The sequence below is a fragment of the Macrobrachium nipponense genome, chromosome 24 (genome assembly GCF_015104395.2).
Source record: "Macrobrachium nipponense isolate FS-2020 chromosome 24, ASM1510439v2, whole genome shotgun sequence".
Lineage (NCBI taxonomy): Eukaryota > Metazoa > Arthropoda > Malacostraca > Decapoda > Palaemonidae > Macrobrachium > Macrobrachium nipponense.
This window is the reverse complement of record NC_061091.1, coordinates 21,593,619-21,613,351: the sequence shown is the minus strand read 5'-3', so window position 1 is coordinate 21,613,351 and position 19,733 is coordinate 21,593,619. Positions and strand designations below refer to the sequence as shown.

Genomic DNA, 19,733 nt, shown 5'->3' with positions numbered 1-19,733 from the left:
TTATGAGTAATAAGGTTATACAAAAGCTTATTTTTGAATAGCATTGTTTTTGTTTACAGCATTTTTTTAAAGAAAAAATTACCTCAATTGAAATCTTTATGGGTATTTGATTGTCTGTAATAAAAAAAATGATCAAATAAGTATTTTGAAAAATTTAGTAAGTTATTCTGTATAATGGTAAAGGATGAACCAGACTAAAGTAAACCAACTTTATTAAGATGAACCTTGCAAAAGGAACTAAAGGGAGAATTTGCAATTCCCTTTTTACTGTGGTAATTGTATAACTTACTTTTTGCACAGCCTGTGGGCCCTTATAATGGGAATCTTTTGTGAATTCAGTTTTGCTTGTATTGTAAATCAAGGACAGGTTTTTTTGTTAAAAGTGCCAATTGATTGGTACTTTACTACTGCACAGAAAGAAACCTCTTGCCAAGTTTTTAATGTTAACCAATACATAACCATATCTTTATTTAAAATGTTTGCACAAAAGTGAAACAAGCTGCTTAGTGTTTTGGTTCAGTTATAAAAATTTTATGAAAAAAATCAAAAGAAATTTACCATGTTTAGAGATAGTTCATGCATGGGTGAAGAGTTACATTGGCCTATGGTTTTATTTGAATGATGGGAGCTTTGGTCCCTGAAGTGATGTAACATTCATGAGAGATTTACAGTTTTTACTATATAGTAACTTGTGAATAAATAAAGCAGTGTATTTTGGAAAATATGTTGCCCAAGCTGTTAGCATGTTTGTCACCTGATGGGCTGTTAAAGTTACCGTATACTGTATTAGGATAACGTAAGGTATAGTTGGAGGTATTTTTCTGTGATGAAGACAGTAAGGCCAGAAGTAAAGAATTGATGGGAAATTAATTTATAAACATGACCACGTCAGATATTTTAGGTAAAATAACTTGGCTATTTTATAGGCAACTTTGGTTTACAAAAAGTTGAAATTAAGAAATTTTTAAAGAAATGTTTATGTTAAGCTTTTATGATAAATTGTTATAAAAGTGTTCCAAACTTTTGTACTATGTGTTGTTTGGTATAGTACATGTACAATTGCAAAAATTTTCATTGAAATGCTTGGTTTATGTGTAATCAGCATATGGTTACAGTAAGTTAAAGCTCTTATCAGTTGCTGTCTAATGCCAGTAAAAATATTATTAGGGTTTAACATAATACTGAAGATGGAAACTATTTGGAAATAATACTTCAATCCCAGGAAAGTAGGACTCGTTTTATTTCTTCACTTTGACACATTCCATAAGTATTCCTGTTCTTTGTTTGAAGAATTTTATTAATTGGCAAATGTAAGTATATTTTATTGTGTTCACATTTCGTACATCACTGTGCAAGTAGATAATTACACCATTCTTATGCAGTGCATATTTATCTATTGAAGCAGTGTGTGTGTTGTTTTGGATTTCCTTTTCTCTTGGTGGTGGTTAACCTAGTGTACAGTTTGTCTTCCCTTGAATTTGATTGAAGAGTCATTTCCTTGTTTTTCAGAAAGTATTTTCCATGACCAGTGTTTGTTGTAATTCACCACTTCTCTGTTTTGGTGTAACCACATTTTTAATCTGTATTACTGTAGTTGTCAACCTCACAGAGTGTTTATCTGCATGGTTAGTGTAGACTTTGAAGACTAGTACTATATAAAAATAACTGCATAGCTTCTTGTTTGGTCACATGACAAGTACTTAATCACTGAAATGGTAAAAATATTTATTGTTGTAAAATATAAAAATTTTGAGACTAGAAACTAGAAAAGAAATATTCATGCTCGTCATTTTATAGTTCTAAGACATGGTACAGAAATACAAACTTTTTGTTTTTGCAAAAGCTTAAATTACTGACAGCAGATACTGAAAAGGTTTGAAGCACTAAAAGCATATTGTTTTGTGGTAATGTCCTCTACCAGGTGGTGATAATGTGATTTGAGGTGCGCCAGATTACATTAATGACTCATGCTTTACTGTTGACAATGTAATTGTTAGGTTTAAATGGACTCGCTAGCAGTGGGTTTTTACTCCCAGGGAATAATTTTTTTTTATATATATACCAGAGAGGTTGTAATGTAGAAAGATATCTTAAAAGGGCATAGAGTTGCTGCATGATTCAGCAATAGATGATGATAAGTTAAAGCAAATGACCTTTAGAGTAGGTAGTAGTATTTGACCATTGGGTTATTGATTTTCAATAAGATTGCTTCAATACTTTAGTCAAGTTGAATTTCAAGATGTGAAGATATTATCTCTATCAAAGCATTATATGTACTTTGTAAATGTATAGCCATCTAGAGTAACAGGACTTGTTGAGCCCTCTGCTTAAAACATATGGTACTACACTACAGTTATATCCTTTGATATTCTGAAGGCATTGGATACTGCATAAAGATAATCTGTTTTCAAAACAACACATAATAATTAATGCTGATTGCACCTTTTAGGTCTTTATAGCCAATGTGAAATTCATACAGATAAGTAAATGATATCCCTCAAGATAGTGTTCATAGTAACTTACTCCTTTAGGGCAGCAACATCTGTACTGAAGCACTCAATTTAACATTGACTGTTCTTATTTATGCTTCCTTACTGAACTACAAGGCTTTTGTACCAGTTTATGTTAAAATTAAGGAAGTTCTATAGGATCTGGGCTTGTTCTTCATAGATGTCATCTCGTTGCTGTGGGAGTTACTGTAAAGGATGCCCTAGTTACCTCCTTTCCAGTTCTGATGTTGTTGTTTTGTCTTAGTAGTGGATTTGTACAAGAAGTTTTGGAGGGAATACTTAGCTCTCTTGAAATGGTAGGAGTGGAACCTTGGTAGTACCCATGTTCTCTCTGGAGATGGTGCTCAAGACACCAGAGGAAAATGGTTCTCTTCTTGGGAAAAATCTCCATTCTTTACTTCTCTCTGATACTTTATCAGCTGAAAATTAACCACAGTAATAGTAGAAAAAGAAAATACTAATAACAGCAATAAATGTAGAAATATTAATAATGTAATAATATAATAATAATGATAGTGACAGATTCTGCAGATGACATTTCCTAATTACAGAAAGAGAATAAGTCATAAATAACAGATGCCTCATTATCCCATCTTTCCCACAATTTAGATCTTCTTGACTCACTGCTTAGGATGCTTTGTATGAGCGAATTGCTGCTGTTTGTCAGTCGGGTGATTAAACTGGACATTGTTTGCCTAACAGTGATTTTTAAATTCTATGAACATCTGCATGGTGGAGTGGTAGCTAGGAGTGTTTGTGAGGTGTCTCAGAATGTCATTGTGAACAATAGTGATATATCTCATGGTCTCTCAGGTTTAGTTTGTCTAAAAGGGACACCCATACTGTAGCAGTATGAGCAGAAGAGCAACAGGTTCGTGTCTCAGGGACAGAAGGCAAACCTCCTTGCAATCATGTTGCCAGTTTCGCATAAGTTTATGATGCCTCTGTTCTATGTCTGCTGTATCTTTTAGGTCTTCCATGGAAATGTGGCCCAAATATGGAAATTCATATACGAATTGCAGCTGATGATTTCCGAGAAAAATTTTGTGGTTCTGCAATATGTGTAAGCGATCTCATGAGCAGCAACATGCACTGGGTCTTGGTTTTGTTGTATAGGATATCAAAATCCCCAGCATATTGGCAGCAAGTGTCAAATTAGTCACTGGAGACCTTGCACTGGTGGGGAAATCAAAACCATATTGTCGGCGTAACAGAGAGGTTTATTGTTGTTTCATGGATAGTGCATCCAATTGGGAGTGAGTTCAATTTGACATTCATGGCATCTGTGAACGTATTAAATAGGTATGGAAAGAGAATGCCCCATTCCTGATCCCATTTAGGGAGCCGAAGGTGCACGACAATATGTTACGCCATTTGACGCAGAATTGCTGTATGGAGAACCAGCAACATAAAATGCCAGTTGAATAATGGAGTGTCCCTTATTTGTGCAGCTTCAGGTAGTTTAGTCTGTCAAATACTTTCCTCACATCTGCAAAACATTATTATAACCAATGAGAGTTTAGTTATTAATGAATGGAGGCTCCATCTTGGGTTTATGTTAACCGAAGATTGTGTGCTTTTCAAATAAATGAAAATAAGAAGTATGCATTTGCAGCAGCAAAAACAAAAGAAATTAAGAAGCTAACATATAGATTACCCTTCAGTCACTTTGAGCATCACCTGGTGTTGAAATTTTATCACCAAATGATATGTAATTTTGGGGCCTTTTCAGTGAATATGGTCGGTAGTTTAGACTTGTGTAAAAATAAATGATTTTTATTTCAGAAGTTCCAGCTATTTTCATTTGAAGAATTTTAAGAACAGTAAATATTAATAATCTTCTGATTCCACATAAGTAAACTGCATCATAGAAAATAAAAGGATGTTGCTTTTTCTATTTTGACATTCAGCAGTAGATATCAGAGCCAATCTGGAAAATAACGGCAGTGTTTAGTTCTGTAATTTAGATTTTTGGTAACCAGTCCAAATTCATTAATAAAATATTTTCAATATTAATATGTATATCAACCAGACCCCATGTTAAACAAATTAATCTTACAATAGAAAATGGGAGTCTGATATAGAATTCATTTTTTATTTTTGATAAAGTCAGTTATGACAAAATTGTATTGAAGTAATGTGAATTTTATAAGAAATGTTACAATTTTTTTTAATAATTAATTTGCGAGAAATTATGCACACCCTGGTAGATGCATTAGTTTATAATTCTCTCAATAACAATTTTATTGATCTTATAAATTTGAAAGTGGAAATAATTTGGATATTGTACTTTTGATAAAAAAAATTCAGGAGAACAGATTTTAATTCAAAAGTAGATAGTGTAAATGCCATTAACATTCTTTCCTACTGTACATTCTTTCCTGGAAGCAGACCATACCAAAGGGATTATCAGTGTAACAGCTATTTTGAGTATGTAAGAATCATTGGTAAAGCCTTTGAAATTTTGTAAGTTTTCAGTTCAATTTCATTTTAACAATTAGCTTCTCTCATGAACGTTATAAAGATATATCAGCGATTTCATTTTTTGATGGAGTAATGCAACTTTTCAGGGTGTCTGTGCAAAGACTCAACATTGCAACCAGACTTTCCCAGAAGGCAACCTAAAGGGTAGCGATCCACTCGGACGACCTTGTTTGTGGAAAGCACATGAACGACTTACATCAGATTCAGACCCTAAGTCAACACATGATTAGGAGATATTAGTAAATAATTGCAAAATTTGCAGTCCAGAATAGAGTGAATATCCTGTTAAAAAGTGGTGAAATGTTTGAATCTTGTTTCACTTTCCAAAATATGTGCTTCAGATTTACTTCATTTTATTGCAGCTTAGAAATTAAAATATCTACCTACTTAGAAAAAAGAAAAAAAAGTCTTCAAACAATTTTTGCCTTTATCAGTCCCCAGCCCTTATATTTTCCTGTTTGCCTAACAGTACTGTAATGATAAGATAAATAACATGTACAATGAGACATATTTCTTGCCCTATAGTGTTTTGAAATGTTAATTCCCAAGCCATTGATATTTTTTGTTCCATTCCAGTAGTGTAAACAATTTCAGAAAAGAATTGTGTAACTGTGTTTGATTAGTAAGTTAACTTCCACATGTATTGAATTTCTTTACCAATACAAATACCCATGGGTGTCCTACAACTTTGTATGTCTTTCATGTCTTGAGTTATTGTTGCCACATTAAGATAAAAAAATATTTAACCTTTAATTGGCAGCAGCTGCTGTCACTTAATGATGTTGCAAGGTATATTCATTAACATCTTTGTGTGATGAAAACTGTGGTCAAGGAGCTATACTTCTTTCGTAGTTTATAATTACTATAATTTAATATTGTTGAGAGTAAAATACTTCTGCATGGAGTGCCGTTAAGGAAATACAACATATTCTTAATGTATGGTACATTTTTTGTGATTGCTTAATGAGAGGTGAAAATTAGAACTTGTGAATTGCTGTACTAGTAATCAAGAGAGAAGTATAATGAGAATTAGGTTAATGCAATGCACATACTTTTACACGTGACGTGTAATGGTTGACTACACAGATGGCTCTAAGAAGCATACATACAATGATATAACCTGGGCATTAACCTGCCTCTTCTGTGGATTTTTTAGTTGAAGTTTGTCAAAGTGAGGGTAATGTCTCTTTGTTGGGCATTAGATACTTCCAGCCTGACATTAAGTTCAAAATGCATATAGCAGCAGGGCATGTAAATATTTCTGTAGCCTTAATGAAGACATTCTGGCCTCTTCCATGTTGCATTTCAGAGTTTGAATGTTTTGTTTCCAAAGATAGGAAAGTTCAGGCTTCTCAAAGAAACTGAAACAATTCAAAGTGTGCAAACTTGTGTCATTGATATGAGTTCCTACCAAAGTAATACAGTAAACAGATATAATTACTTAGCAGGCAAAATAAATTATAAACCTGATTAATGGCTGATATGAGTGTAATTTTCATTTGATTCTTTGAGGCAATATGTTATGCTTTCTGTGTATATTATTTTATTCCTTTTATGTGGAAGGAACTAATAGATTACAACCCAATAACCACCATCATTAATTTGTAAAGTTGCTAAACTGCATTACTATCTGCATTGAAATTATAGAATTCTATCGTTAGTTTTTCTGGTAAAATATAAGTCTTTTTCATTAGTTTTAATTCATAATGAGGAAATTATATTAAACTTAAGTACCATACATTCCAATAAGGGCAGGAGAAAATCTGTTTCTCACTTATAGACAGAACTGGTTAGATTTCAAGAATTTCCAAAGTATGATCATGGACTTGGCTGTCACTCTTATGTAGAATAATTAGGGAAATTGTGTATTTAGGGAGTTGCATTTTCCCATTGAATACTCTACATCTTTTGTTAAACTTAAGTTGAAGTGAGTGAAATGAAATGACTTCTAATGCTAACAAACTGAATGATGTTATTGTTGTGGAACAAGTTTAGGTCTTGATAATATTGATAAAATACCCAAATAACAAAGTTATCCTTGAAGTGATGTGAAAGCCAGTGCAATTCAATGTTTTTATAGGATGTTTAGGTCTCCTTCCAGCTGTTGGTTAACAGTAGATCCCCCAATATACCAGTGTCTATATGGCCAACATTAGTTTGGTTTTACACTTGTCAGTACTTTCATCTTTTGATATGCCTTTTAAGAAAGATCATAGGGTTTTATTGCTATACATAAATCATTCCATTGTCATCTTGAAATAGAGTTCCTGATTGTTAAAATGATGGGCAATTATAAAAATGATTGAGAATTATATATTTTTTTTCTTTTATAGCTTAATATTATTTTTTTTTTTAATTTATCTAGAATTAATTTTACTAACATCCAATCCTTTAGTTTTACCTTCTTACCTTTTAGTGTGGGGATATATTATCCAGTTGCTGGTAATGAGTATCATGAAGTGTGTAGTACATAGATCGTTAAGTTGATTCTAATCCACATTAACTTTATTAAGTTTATAGTATAATTCTTGGGAGATACACAAAACCCACCACCTCTCTCAAACCTGCACTTTTATATTGGTGAATGGAAGAAGGGCAGTGTAAGACAGGCATCATGACACTAGATCTCAGTCATCTTCAGAAAGTTGTATAATATTTCAAGTTAGGCTCTATAAAAATGGAAACTATACATTGTGGTGCCAGCTTATCTCACCTATCACATGACAATAGATAATAAGCATAAATAGGACACTGGGATAGAAAATGAAGATCATTAACTTAGAATATAGGAAAAGGAAAGCACAACAAAATACTAAAAACAAAATTGCAAACAGACCCTAACCTAAATTATAGGCAAAGGCAAATGACACCTATGGCATAAAGATAAGCTTACTAAAAATCTGAGAGGGGAAATGTAGGAATAGTGAAGAACTTGGTTTTACATACATTTTGGGGTATGGACAGATTTTTACATGTTCCTGTTTATTAGTGGTTCTTCTAACTAATCATCTTAGATGTGAATATTATCATTATAAAGGATTAGTTTATCCAGACCTCTGAGCCTAATAACAACTCTTCTTGGGCTGGTTTAGATGTGAATAAACATAATATATTTCAGTTGATGTTAATTGATTCACAGTTCCCACCTTTCTAAATAACTCAATTTATGATTAAATGAGGTTGCTTGTTTGCCTTCAGTCCTTAACCCTTAATGGATGGGCATCATCGTATGAGTATCTATAACAGGTTTTGAGTGATGAATGGACTAACATCAGTACAATATTACGTACCATACAATTTCTATGAATTTAGCAGGACAGATGTTCATATCCCTTCAATGAACCATAAATGACTAATGGCAACTGTAGTAGCTCAGCATAGGACAGAGGGCGATCACCATGCTTTGAGACTGAATGGGAAATGTATTGCCCCTCTCTATCTTACGACGTCTTTTTATTTATTTGCTCACAAATATACTCTGTGATTGCTGTTGATTTTAGTTATCTTTTATGATACTATGTCAGTTATAATTGTAATTTTGCAAAGAAATATTAGAAAAAAGCATGTATACCTCACAAAAAGTTACTCCATCTCCCCTCAGTAAATCTTAAATATTTTACAATAAGTAAACTCAAACTTTACTACTGATTTTAGTTCTTATCTGTTATGATATTGTGTGAGCTGAAGAGCCCCTGCACAGGGTTGTAAATATTCACTTTCAACTTCCCATGGAAGGTACAGAAAAAAATTTATAATTTTTTTCTTACACCATGTGCATTTGCATATCTTCCTTTTTCATTGTTGTTTTTTCTTAAATTGGCCAAACTTGAAGTTTGCCTGGCCTAGGGTGTGCTTAATATATATTTAGCCTGCTCCTTAAATGTCCTTTCACACTATGCGTTTTGCCAATGCAGTTTACTGCGTTGCGGTGACACAGACAGGAGTCAACTTATGCATCTTACGAGTCGTTCACATCTTGCGTGAAATTGCCACTGTGTTGCCGCATACCATGTGTGTGGTACCACCAGGCTCTCTCTCTCTCTCTCTCTCTCTCTCTCTCTCTCTCTCTCTCTCTCTCTCTCTCTCTCTCTCTCTCTCTCTCTCTCATACATTGAATGTAAATTATACTAAAAATATGAAAATGAAACTCCTGGGATTTAAAACCAAATCCAGGGAAACAAAACTGTTGTAATGGAATGTGATATTGAAACGAAACTAGTATTATGGGATAAAAGTCTCAAAGTCTACAAAAGTCTGAATTTGACTTACTATATCTACATTCTGCTTGTCGTGTTTTACCTATGAAGCTTATTATATATTATATATCTGCCACAGTAGTTCTTCAAATGGTGCTTGAGACATTCGGAAGTAATTGGAAAAGTTGTTGCCATCCCGTTTTAGATCATCAAATAATGCAGCAAATGCGCCTAATATCTCGCTATGCATTCAGAGTCCACCCAATGGATTGGGCATGGTCTCTCTCTTTCCTCCTTAAATGCACTCAATAAAAACACAGTACACTCTCTCTTATCCATTGTGGTTAACATTACAGCCCACCATAGACTGAGTATAAACAAATCTCCTACCATAGGATTCTGCATAATGCGGCAACACTTAAAAATCCATCGCAGTTTCTGTGGTGCGGCGAATGCACCTATCTGCAGCAACAACATGCATAGTGTGAAAGGGGTCTAAGGGGTAAATGAGCATACTATAATTTTTATTGTTTGTAACATTTTCAGCTCATACAAGTGCAATATTTTTAAGCTCACATTTATCAGATAAGTTCTAATTTATATAATTGAAAAGAAACCTTGTTGGCCAGCTCTTAAAATTTAGTGTGTCTAATCAATGGTCTGGTTAAATAAATAAGTGCTCAACACTGAAACAAATCAAGTAGTACGTAAGAGGTCAGAATTTTAGGGGAATCCTGGTAGAGGAATAAGAGCAGCAGAAATGCCTGTCAGATAGGAAAGGTTGTTGGCTACACAGTTAAGGGAAATGTTTGAAGCGAAAGTAAAATTTTGACATTTTTTATCCTCTTATATTTTCTGAATAAATAAAAAAAAAATCAGTAGAAAGTTATACAAATTTGATATTTAGAGAGAGCTGTGTACATACAGTAGTGATATACAGTGTATGTAAATCATTTACTTCAAATACAAAATGAGTACAATTGGTATTGATGACCGTATACTAAACGCCTCGATGGCATGATTGGTATGGTCTTGGCCTGCCACCTTGGTGGCCGTGAGTTTGATTCTCAGGCATTCCCTTGATGGGTGAGGGATTTGTATTTCTAGTGATAGAAGTTCACTCTCAACGTGGTTCGGAAGTCGCATAAAGCCGTTGGTCCTATTGCTTAATAACCATTGGTTCCATGCAACGTAAAAACACCACACAAACAAACAAACAAATGACCATATACTACTACTAGTACCTGGAAGCTGATTATCATGAGAAGTCACATGAGTTCCATCATTGCTTTCAATAATGACCACTTCTCTTGTTGGAATTGATATAAAAGAGCAAGTACTTTTGGTCAGGAGAGGTCACTTTATATTTTCTTAATCTTAATTGTTGCATTGCTCTTTACTTTCCCTTAGGTATTTTTTTTTATATCCCCTAACTTTCAATGGTATTTGCTCAAACCTGTTTTAGAAGTATAAGCTTAAAAAAAGTATCATCAGTAATTCATATTAAAAAAAAATTTTCCCATCGTGGCCCTTTTTCTTACTCCTTACCTTTTGTCTTACCTTTAGTCAAGACACAAAAAGAAGGAATTTCTTTTCATTTAAGTGTAATTTCACAGCCATAGTTCATTTTACTAGTTTCTTTTTGCATTCTGGTCAGAGCTGGTTGCTTAACCTGCTGGTCTTCACTTTAAATAATGTATCTTACTCATTTTGGAACTTATTTGAGCATACCAACCACAACATGAAATTGTGCCTAACAGAATTCAGACATGTTATTGTAATTTGCTGATTTAATTATACTTAAATTTAGTTGCATATTTATTGGTGACTGATAGAATTGGCTTTCAACCAGTTATTTGCCTTAGTGGCGTGGTCGGTATGGTGTTGGCGTGCCACCTCGGTGGCCGCGAGTTCGATTCTCGGTCATTCCATTGAGGAGTGAGAGGTATGTATTTCTGATGACAGAAGTCCCCTCTTGACGTGGTTCGGAAGTCACGTAAAGCCGTTGGTCCCGTTGCTGAATGACCACTGGTTCCATGCAATGTGAAAGCACCATACAAACAAACAAACAACCAGTTAGCTAAGTTAGTCGGGCTTATGTGGTTAACTGTATTTACGTACAAGTACCATGGCTTCCCTTGTACTGGATTCTGGGCATCATGGATGTTTTTCGCTTGTGAATTCTAGATTTTGTTGAAAATTTTTTAAGCATCTTATACTATACACCAAACATGTTTTATTAGCTGAGTTATAGCTCTGGTCTGTAAGAACAGTCAAAATGTGCTTGGCTTTGGTTGCATGCAGTTGAAGCCCTATACTAATTTCATTTGCCATGGCATTTAATAGACGGCTTTACCAGAAATAACAACTGTGTATGGAATTGGCAACAAAGGCTCACCACTTGCTCTTAGGTGCTTTGCTACTTTCTTAGTTCCTCGTTGGACGAGTGGATTTCGCGCTTGGCTACCAATCTGGTGGTCCAAAGTTTGATTCTCTGCTTGGCCAGCGCAGAACCAGAGGAATTTATTCCTGGTGATAGAAATTCATTTCTCGATATAATGTGGTTCAGATTCCACAATAAGCTGTAGGTCCCGTTGCTAGGTAACTAGTTGGTTCCTAGCTACGTATAAATATCAAATCCTTCGGGCCAGCCCAAGGAGAGCTGTTAATCAGCTGAGTGGTCTGGTAAAACTAAGATATACTCAACTTTGCTAGTTTCTTGAAGTACACATGTTGAAATATCCAGGAACGTATTATTTACAACAGCAAGTTCTGAAGGTGTCATCTTGTTATAGCCACTACATTGTTGGCCACTTGTTGATATACAGACAGTTAATATAGGGAATTATACTGTGGTTACCAGATGATGGTATGATTCAATTCATTGTTTTTGATGATATTGCTAATTCACAGGGCAAAATATACAGAATATGTATACATTGTCAAATCAGGTAGCTGAAGGCAGCTGGTCTGCTGTTATAGTGGTTAGTATTGTGGCATGCTACTCAGATGTTGCAGGTTTGTGTCTCCCCCAGGGTGATGAAAAATCACTGGCTCTCTGTCATGATCAGTTACTGCTGCAGTGTGGGGTCTGCTGTGGGAGGTTGAAACCAACATTCTTTGGAAGCTAGAATTCCAAGTCAATGGGCTTGTTCCATGTGAATAGGTTTCATCTACTGAACCAAACACTAATAATACTTTAGCATAAATCATCATGTTTTAATTTTGTTAATTTTCTTTTTAATTAGCACTGATGAAACTACATTTAAACATGGGAATCAGAGTAATGGATTTTGTGATTTGTAAACTTAATAGATTGATAAAAAGTTATTTGATAGCTTTGTTTTTTGGGTATCAAAATAAAGGATATGATGATGGATAATAATTACAATACCAGTAATATGTTTATCAGAGTACGAAATGCTTGATAGTATACAGTTTCAAGTTCTTTCAGTCTCTTGTTAAAATGTGTACACTGATAAAAATGAAGTCATTTCATGAACAGTAGAGATGACTGCACTCAGTTACAAATGGTATCCTTTTTCCACATTAAATGATAAGATAAAGGCAATTTTAACAGTGCTGTCTGTAACTCCCCCTGATATTGTGGCATTGTTCCTCCATGTATCTGTAAACATTTTGTAGTTAAGAGCACACTGTTATATAGAAGGGGTTTCTAAGAAATTGTTAGTTTAGGAAGTAAGATAGATAGCTTGAAAACTAGCTTAATACAAAGGAAAATTTTATATTGAAAGTTTGTTCTGTGCCTTTCAAAGAACAATTTATCAATTATATGAGCTCATCTTTCATTAGTTGCAAAAGTCATGACATTACAATCTGATTTTATATAGTAATGTCCACTGGAAATTCACTTGCCTAAATTTGAGCTGTGACAATAAGCCAAATCTTTATATTGTAAGCAATCTTTTATGGGTTTACTGGGAAAAAGTTTTATCCCTGTAAGGAATTGTTTTTGATGTTACAGTTCAAGAACTATTTAGCTGTGTCCTCATGGTAGTTTATAGTTACTGTTCTCATCCACAGCAGCTTGTTTCTTTAGTGTGATGTGGTGTTGCTTCACCAGAAGTGATAGATTTAGTATAAGATAAACAATGTACTTGCTTGACTTTAGCATTTGAAAATTTGCAGGTTCATACTCAACACTACAAGTACAAAACCACCAAGAATCGGGATGAAGAGTTAAAAGCTGCAATGGAAGCTACTGCGGGAGCTTTAGAGGCACCACCCGAAGTGGTTGAGGAAGAAGCGGAAAAGCTCTCTGATGAAGCCAATGAGTATAGGAACTGGTGTAAGTTAATGGAAATCAATGCCATGAAGAATATTGGTGCCAGCACAAACACACCCCCAGAAGAAAAAAAGAAAAATGGAACAAGTAGTTAGTGCTAACTTATTGGAAGTAGTCTTTGAAGGGGGTAGGGTGGGAATTAGGGTTAAGAAATTCCTGGAGTAAGATGGTGGAGGTTATGATGCAAAGAGAGTAGCTAATGGCCATGACAGTCTCCAGTCCAGTAAATATAAACCAGACTGGCTTCTGTACTCTCAGGAAGGAATGTTTTTTGTGCTCGTGTTGTGAGGATTGAAGCATCATAATTAAAAGTTGTGGTAAGAAAGAAGAGTGAAAGAAAAATTAACACACGAATCTAGAGTTTAGCTGCACGTTAGATGGTATCAGAAAAAGTGTTAGTTGAATATAAAGCCTGATATTTCATAGGAATAGAATTCAGCAATAATGGTGATGTATAATCTGGAAAAGTAGTAGTTTGCAGTAACATTTCATGTACTGTAATATATTTGTGTATCCAAACACATCTATGGTTATCTATACGTACTGTATTTATCATATCTGCTATAATGTATACATCAATGGACTGCATTCTGGTACACATAAAATAAATGGATACATACATGAATCTAATCTGCAAGCTATGTATTTGGTGCAATAAGGGTTGAAAGTGTGTGAAGCAAAAAAGCATCCTCTGCAACTTGTGCAGCAGCAGCAGCAGCTGTAAAGAGCAATGCTAATTGGAGGGAGAAAATTTGACAGATCCCAGATGTTTTGCTGGTTTCTTTGCTTTTCTACCTGTGAGTGCCATAGAACTGTGATTATGGTGCTGTGCTACATTCAGGCTTGCAAGTCTGTAGCAGACTCCTAAATAAAGAAGAGAGAAGAAAATTTATAGGTAAACAGAGCAAGGGATAGGATTTTGTAATTGCAAAGGAATCTCTTCAAGTCTGGCTCATGTGCGTCTCTCCAGGACAGATAATGTTTGAAAATAGGAGGAGAAGGAGCTTGGATATGTTTATAGCAGCTTCATATCACATGTTTGTACATAATAATGAAAGTGTGAGTAGTTTATGTAAGTATGTGACCACCAGTGTTGTGCTTTGTTTGTGTAATTAATTATAGATATTAAAAAAAAAAAAGTGTTCAAAGATAGGGTCTCTAACCTAGGTTTTTATTTGTACTTATAATTGTTTTTTACTACTACATAATTTTTTGAGGTTTATAGGCTATTATAGGCTATTTTTGGTCAAAAATAGTTGTAAACTGAAAGCATTTAAATTTTATGCAGGTCTTTGGGTCTGCATATAGCATTTATAACTGCAGGTAATTTGCTTTTAGATAAGTTGCCTAAGCTTATAGCTTCTATTATATAATCTTAGAATCTGTACAGGTGCAATGTAAGTATATCTTGGTGCTGCGCTTCTTGGCTACTGTTAAAGAGCAAACAGGGTGACTTATGTTAGGAGTTTAAATGTTTATCAGGTTACCGGTAATTTTTTTACACTTTGATAACCTATTTATTTGCTTAGGTGACAGCTATAGGCAGTAATACCATCCTGCCGTTGCTTCCCATGGTATATGGAAGGACCTCGTGTGTGTATGGCATTTGTGATACAGCAGTTATAAACGACCAGTCTTTTATTTTTGTTTTCTTTTCTTTTGCTCTCCCGACATCCATGATCCTGAAATGTTATGAAGCACATTCACTGAAGAGTTGATTGTTAGAGAATTGTTGAAAGTGCAAGGAGTTTGTGTAAGGTAATGGAGACTACAAAATTAGATTCTTATTTTTTAACAAGTATTTTTTTATTACATTATTTGGCAATTGTAGAATATTCTTTAAGCTCGTTGCTAACCTCTGTCACTCGTTTTAATACTCATGAAAGCCATATGAGCACTTCCATTTCTAGTACTGTATTGCAGCTAATTGAATGTTACACTATTTCACTAGCATTGAAGAAGGGTTTTCTCCCTCATAATGTAATTTGGTGCTATTTCCACTCCTTTGTTTATCTATTCATCTTTGTTACAATGGTTGTGGCATAGGTGGGAATTTTTTTTTAATTGTTCTTTTCTTTTCACTCAGGCAGAAAACCGTTTGTGTTATTGTTGGTATTAGATTAATATTAAACTGGATTTGGATATCAGCAGTCCTTTTGTTTTTTCTAAAGATTTTGTTGCAAAGTAGCAAGTTATATTCTTTTAATCTGTGTACCATAGCATTGTTGATTGTCATTGTAATGGATATACAAAATATATGTTTTAAACTCCCTATGTTTTGTAGATATTTGTTGTATTGTGCAGGTTTTTTGTGGAACATCCATATGTTTTATCTGATGACGTAACTTTATTGAAGGGTGAGTGAAACACTTATAATCTTGTAAACCCTGGAGAAGATTTATGCAATGAAAGTTATTTTTTTATCATATATGTTTAATTCATTGCCAGCTGATTCATTTATAAACATTCTGTAAGTGTATAAACTATTGTACTATTTTGTAATTGGGCTTCCAGTTTCAGTTATGGTAATTCAGCTTCAGGTTATCTTTTGCTTTGAAATGTGACTAAAGTATACTATTCTTAAAATATTTTGTTATGAACATATTTCAGACGTTCCAGCGTCCTATTCATACCTCAAGTTAATTTTTTACAGTTTGTCATTTTTCAAGTTTTGTCATATTTTAAAGCAAACAAATGTGTATCAAGAACTGTTTTCACTTAGATTTCACCTTGACATTCAGTAGTGGTAAGTAAGGGAAAGGGATATGAACCATGACATTAATCACCAGAATTGACTGGGCATGAACAAATAACATTATACTTACAGCTTCCAGTGGTTTAGATAATTCTTTAGCTGGAAAAATTTGCCATTGATTTTCAAGGAAAACTCAGTTTTTGTGGAATTACTGTACTATGTTTATTTTCTTTGTAATTTTTGAAATGTACCCTTTTTTGAATAGGTATCATGAAATGACTTTCATGGTTGTAATATCACTCAGAATTTCATAATGTATGAATATATGTTTAACCTGATCCTTAATTTTATTTTTCAACACTATATATACACATTAATGGAATGTGAAGAATTTTGAATGTTCTCCGTGGAAAGAAGATGGGATGTACAACTTGGAAAGAAACTGAAATATTTGAAGGGAAAGCATTGAAATGGTAGCCGTCAGATCTACAAATATGTAAAATCTTCCTTGATTAAATATGTTCTGCAAAGGTATGGTAAAAAGTTTCTAATTGTCATATGGGGAATATGGCTACTTTAGTCTTCCTGCAGCTGTCGCAAAGTTTTGTTTGCTAGGTTCTGTAAAGAGTGATGTGAAAAGTGAAACTGGATTTGCAAGTGTGGTTTAATTTGCAGCTTCATTCTTCCTAATGTAGGTTGAAGTATATTTTCAGAACCAGTAAATGATTCAAAAGTATGATTATCAAGATATTATCAGGCCTACATAATGAAAGTGGAGTAAGTAATGAGATGTAGTTATTGTGAGAATGCCAGCTTGTCTTCCTTCTGTATTGATTAATTTTTTATTTATTTTCATTGTTTGAAGAAGCTTTTGTTACCTTGCAGCTATTTCAATTTTTCTTGTTACGTTTACATGCTTGTTACTATTTTTGTGCTTTTTATACTGAACAAAACTCCTTACCAAGTATACGATAATATACTGTAAAGGCGTGAATGACTTTGTCGTGGTTGTGAGCAGCAGCTCTCTTAAAATTTTTAATTTTTTTATTTGAGAACTTTGATTTGCCTGAATCTACTTACTTAGGTTTAATATATTGATGTATGGTACTTATTTTTTGTTAGGAAATTCAGTAAAACATATTTTTCTTTGGACCTAGACACTTACTTATTTTATTGAAAGGTAATTTGCAAATATATGTATAGTACAATTATGATTGTGCTTCTTCATAGATTAAAAAATACTGTAGCATATCTTATTTTTTCCTATAGAACTACAGTATCATGTTGAAAATCTAATTTGTGTGTCTTGTGCAATATGCAAGTAGGATTATCAATTAGGATTGATATCTGAAAGTGATTTATTGTAGTTTGCTTGTTATGCATCAGAAGATATTGTTTTTGAGTATGGAACTTGATCTTTGCTGCATGTACTATTATGTATGCAATATTTCATATATGTTCTGTGATTTTTATTACTTTTTTCTATGCGGTTTGAGTAGTAATTATGAGATTCAATATGGTTAGGGAATGTGTTTAGTGCAGAGCCCCAATTGTACACCTGGATCTGTTCTGATTATGCAATGTACTCCTCCATCCATACAATGTAAGGGGCTCAGTAATGTGTAGTAATTGCTAAGTTAAAAAACAAAAAAAACCAAACCCTTACTGATATATAGCACATGTAGCTCTATGTATCCTTGTTAAAATGACAGGGATTACATCTTGTATCCAAACTTAAAATATTAATTATAATGATAATAGTAATGAAAACCAGATTTCTGGTGCTGATACTGGACATAGAAACATACTTGGTATGAGTGGCCACGTGGGAACCTTGCTTTACAACCATCAACTGGGATCTTTGTTCAGGGTCATTTCTTCTTCATCCTGTTAGGGTCGTGAAGCTGAGGTTTGGGAGGCTACTAACTCAAAGATCTCAAAAAGTAAATGAATGACTGCACTTTTTGAAGTATGTGGAAGCACTACTTATGTATGGGGATCCTGAATTTAAGAATTTATGGTTTGCAAAGGACGGAGTGGATGAGCAAAAGTGTGTGTGTTTTAGTGTGTGTGCGTGACTGTGCAGCGAAATACGAGGGATAATGAAGATCTTCAGTAAAGTTCAATGCATACTGTGTAGTATTTTTGTATATGAAGATTCGCCTACTAGTTTGTGACAAGTGTATTAATTTGTTGCATTGTTCCAGTAAGCAAGTCGAGCTCTACACAGTGCTGCCATGGGTGGAATTAATTGGTTGTTTTTTTTAATTGATGTAAAAGGTGAAAATTAAAAAACGTAAAGGGTTCTGTGATAGTGTGGAAGCACAAAGGGATTTTTTTAGTGGTTTGGATTCAGAACTGTGATATTAGTCTGTATTTATTTAATCTTTTCTACATTGTGTTCAAGGTCTTTGCCATCAAGGTAGAGGTCAAGGTTATAAAGTTGCCAGCTTGGTTGTTTTTTGTTAATCCACCCGATCACACCCCTGTGTAGCGCCCCATGGAGCTCTGGGATTCCCCTGTAGCAATGTACATTCAAAGTCCAGACTGTTTTTGTACCTGCGTATGAAAATAAAAGCTGCTGTCAACTGCTATGCCTTTCATTGTGTTCCTGTCAGTAGATTTTATGAAAACTACGATACAACACTTAATAATATAACTACAACCCCTTAGTAAAGAAATATGTACAAATACAAATACAAGGTTTTGCTTAGCTTTATGAAAAAACTTGTATATGTACTTTCCCCACATATTTCGAATACGTTTCTGATCAAGAAGAACTGGGTGAAGTTTGTGGCTGACCTCACTTGTTTGCTCTTATTCTAAATGAGATAACATTTATATGGAAAGTCTCCACAGAATAGAATGTACATATAAGAAAAAAGGGCAAATGGAGAAAATATGTACATAGAAAAAAACAAAATGTTTATGCATTTACAAAGGCAACAGTACATTACACTTCAGCATTATGGTTTCATTTACACTCTTAAGTACTGTTATCAGTCTTATGAAAGGCAATTAAAATATTTTTGTTCAGTGGTCTGGTACCTCATAAATAAGAAAAACATTTCTCAGTTAACAGTTGGAATGAAATAAAGACTACTGGCACCAAGTGTGCATCAACAAGTCACCTCAACAAGATTGCATCTGATGCATTGCAAACAGAGAGGTTAAAGTGCAGTCACTAAAGTCAGTGATGGCCAACGAAGATTTCCTTCAGTAATACTGTAGTCTAAACAATTAAGCCAACCAATATCTAGGAAAAAGGAAACCATCATTTTTATATCTTGGGTTACCTCTGTGAGCTATATAAATTAGCTTGGTGGTTTGGTTAAACAGATTACAACAATTTTATAAAGGATCTGAGAGTGCAAACACCGAGAAATTCATGTTTTGGTAGAAAATATAGGAGCCATATGGCACACTAATACTTTTGTCTTAAATATTAGTTGCTGTTGATAAGGAAGCTTGGAATAAAAGCAATACCAAGTGCAGGCATTCCCCAGGTTATGGCAGGGTGCTGTAAGCCGAAAATCGCCTTA

General features: G+C 34.1%; 1 protein-coding gene across 1 annotated transcript in view; it reads left to right on the top strand.

Moving 5' to 3' along the window:
- The window catches only part of LOC135202474 (AF4/FMR2 family member lilli-like), a 101,477-nt gene extending 82,696 nt beyond the window's left edge, over positions 1-18,781 (top strand). The window contains 3 exon segments of the mRNA XM_064231887.1: positions 5,081-5,222; positions 12,104-12,208; positions 13,323-18,781. Of these exon segments, the coding sequence (XP_064087957.1) occupies positions 5,081-5,222; positions 12,104-12,208; positions 13,323-13,591 (516 nt within the window). The 3' untranslated portion in view covers positions 13,592-18,781.
- The last annotated feature ends 952 nt before the right edge of the window (positions 18,782-19,733 follow it).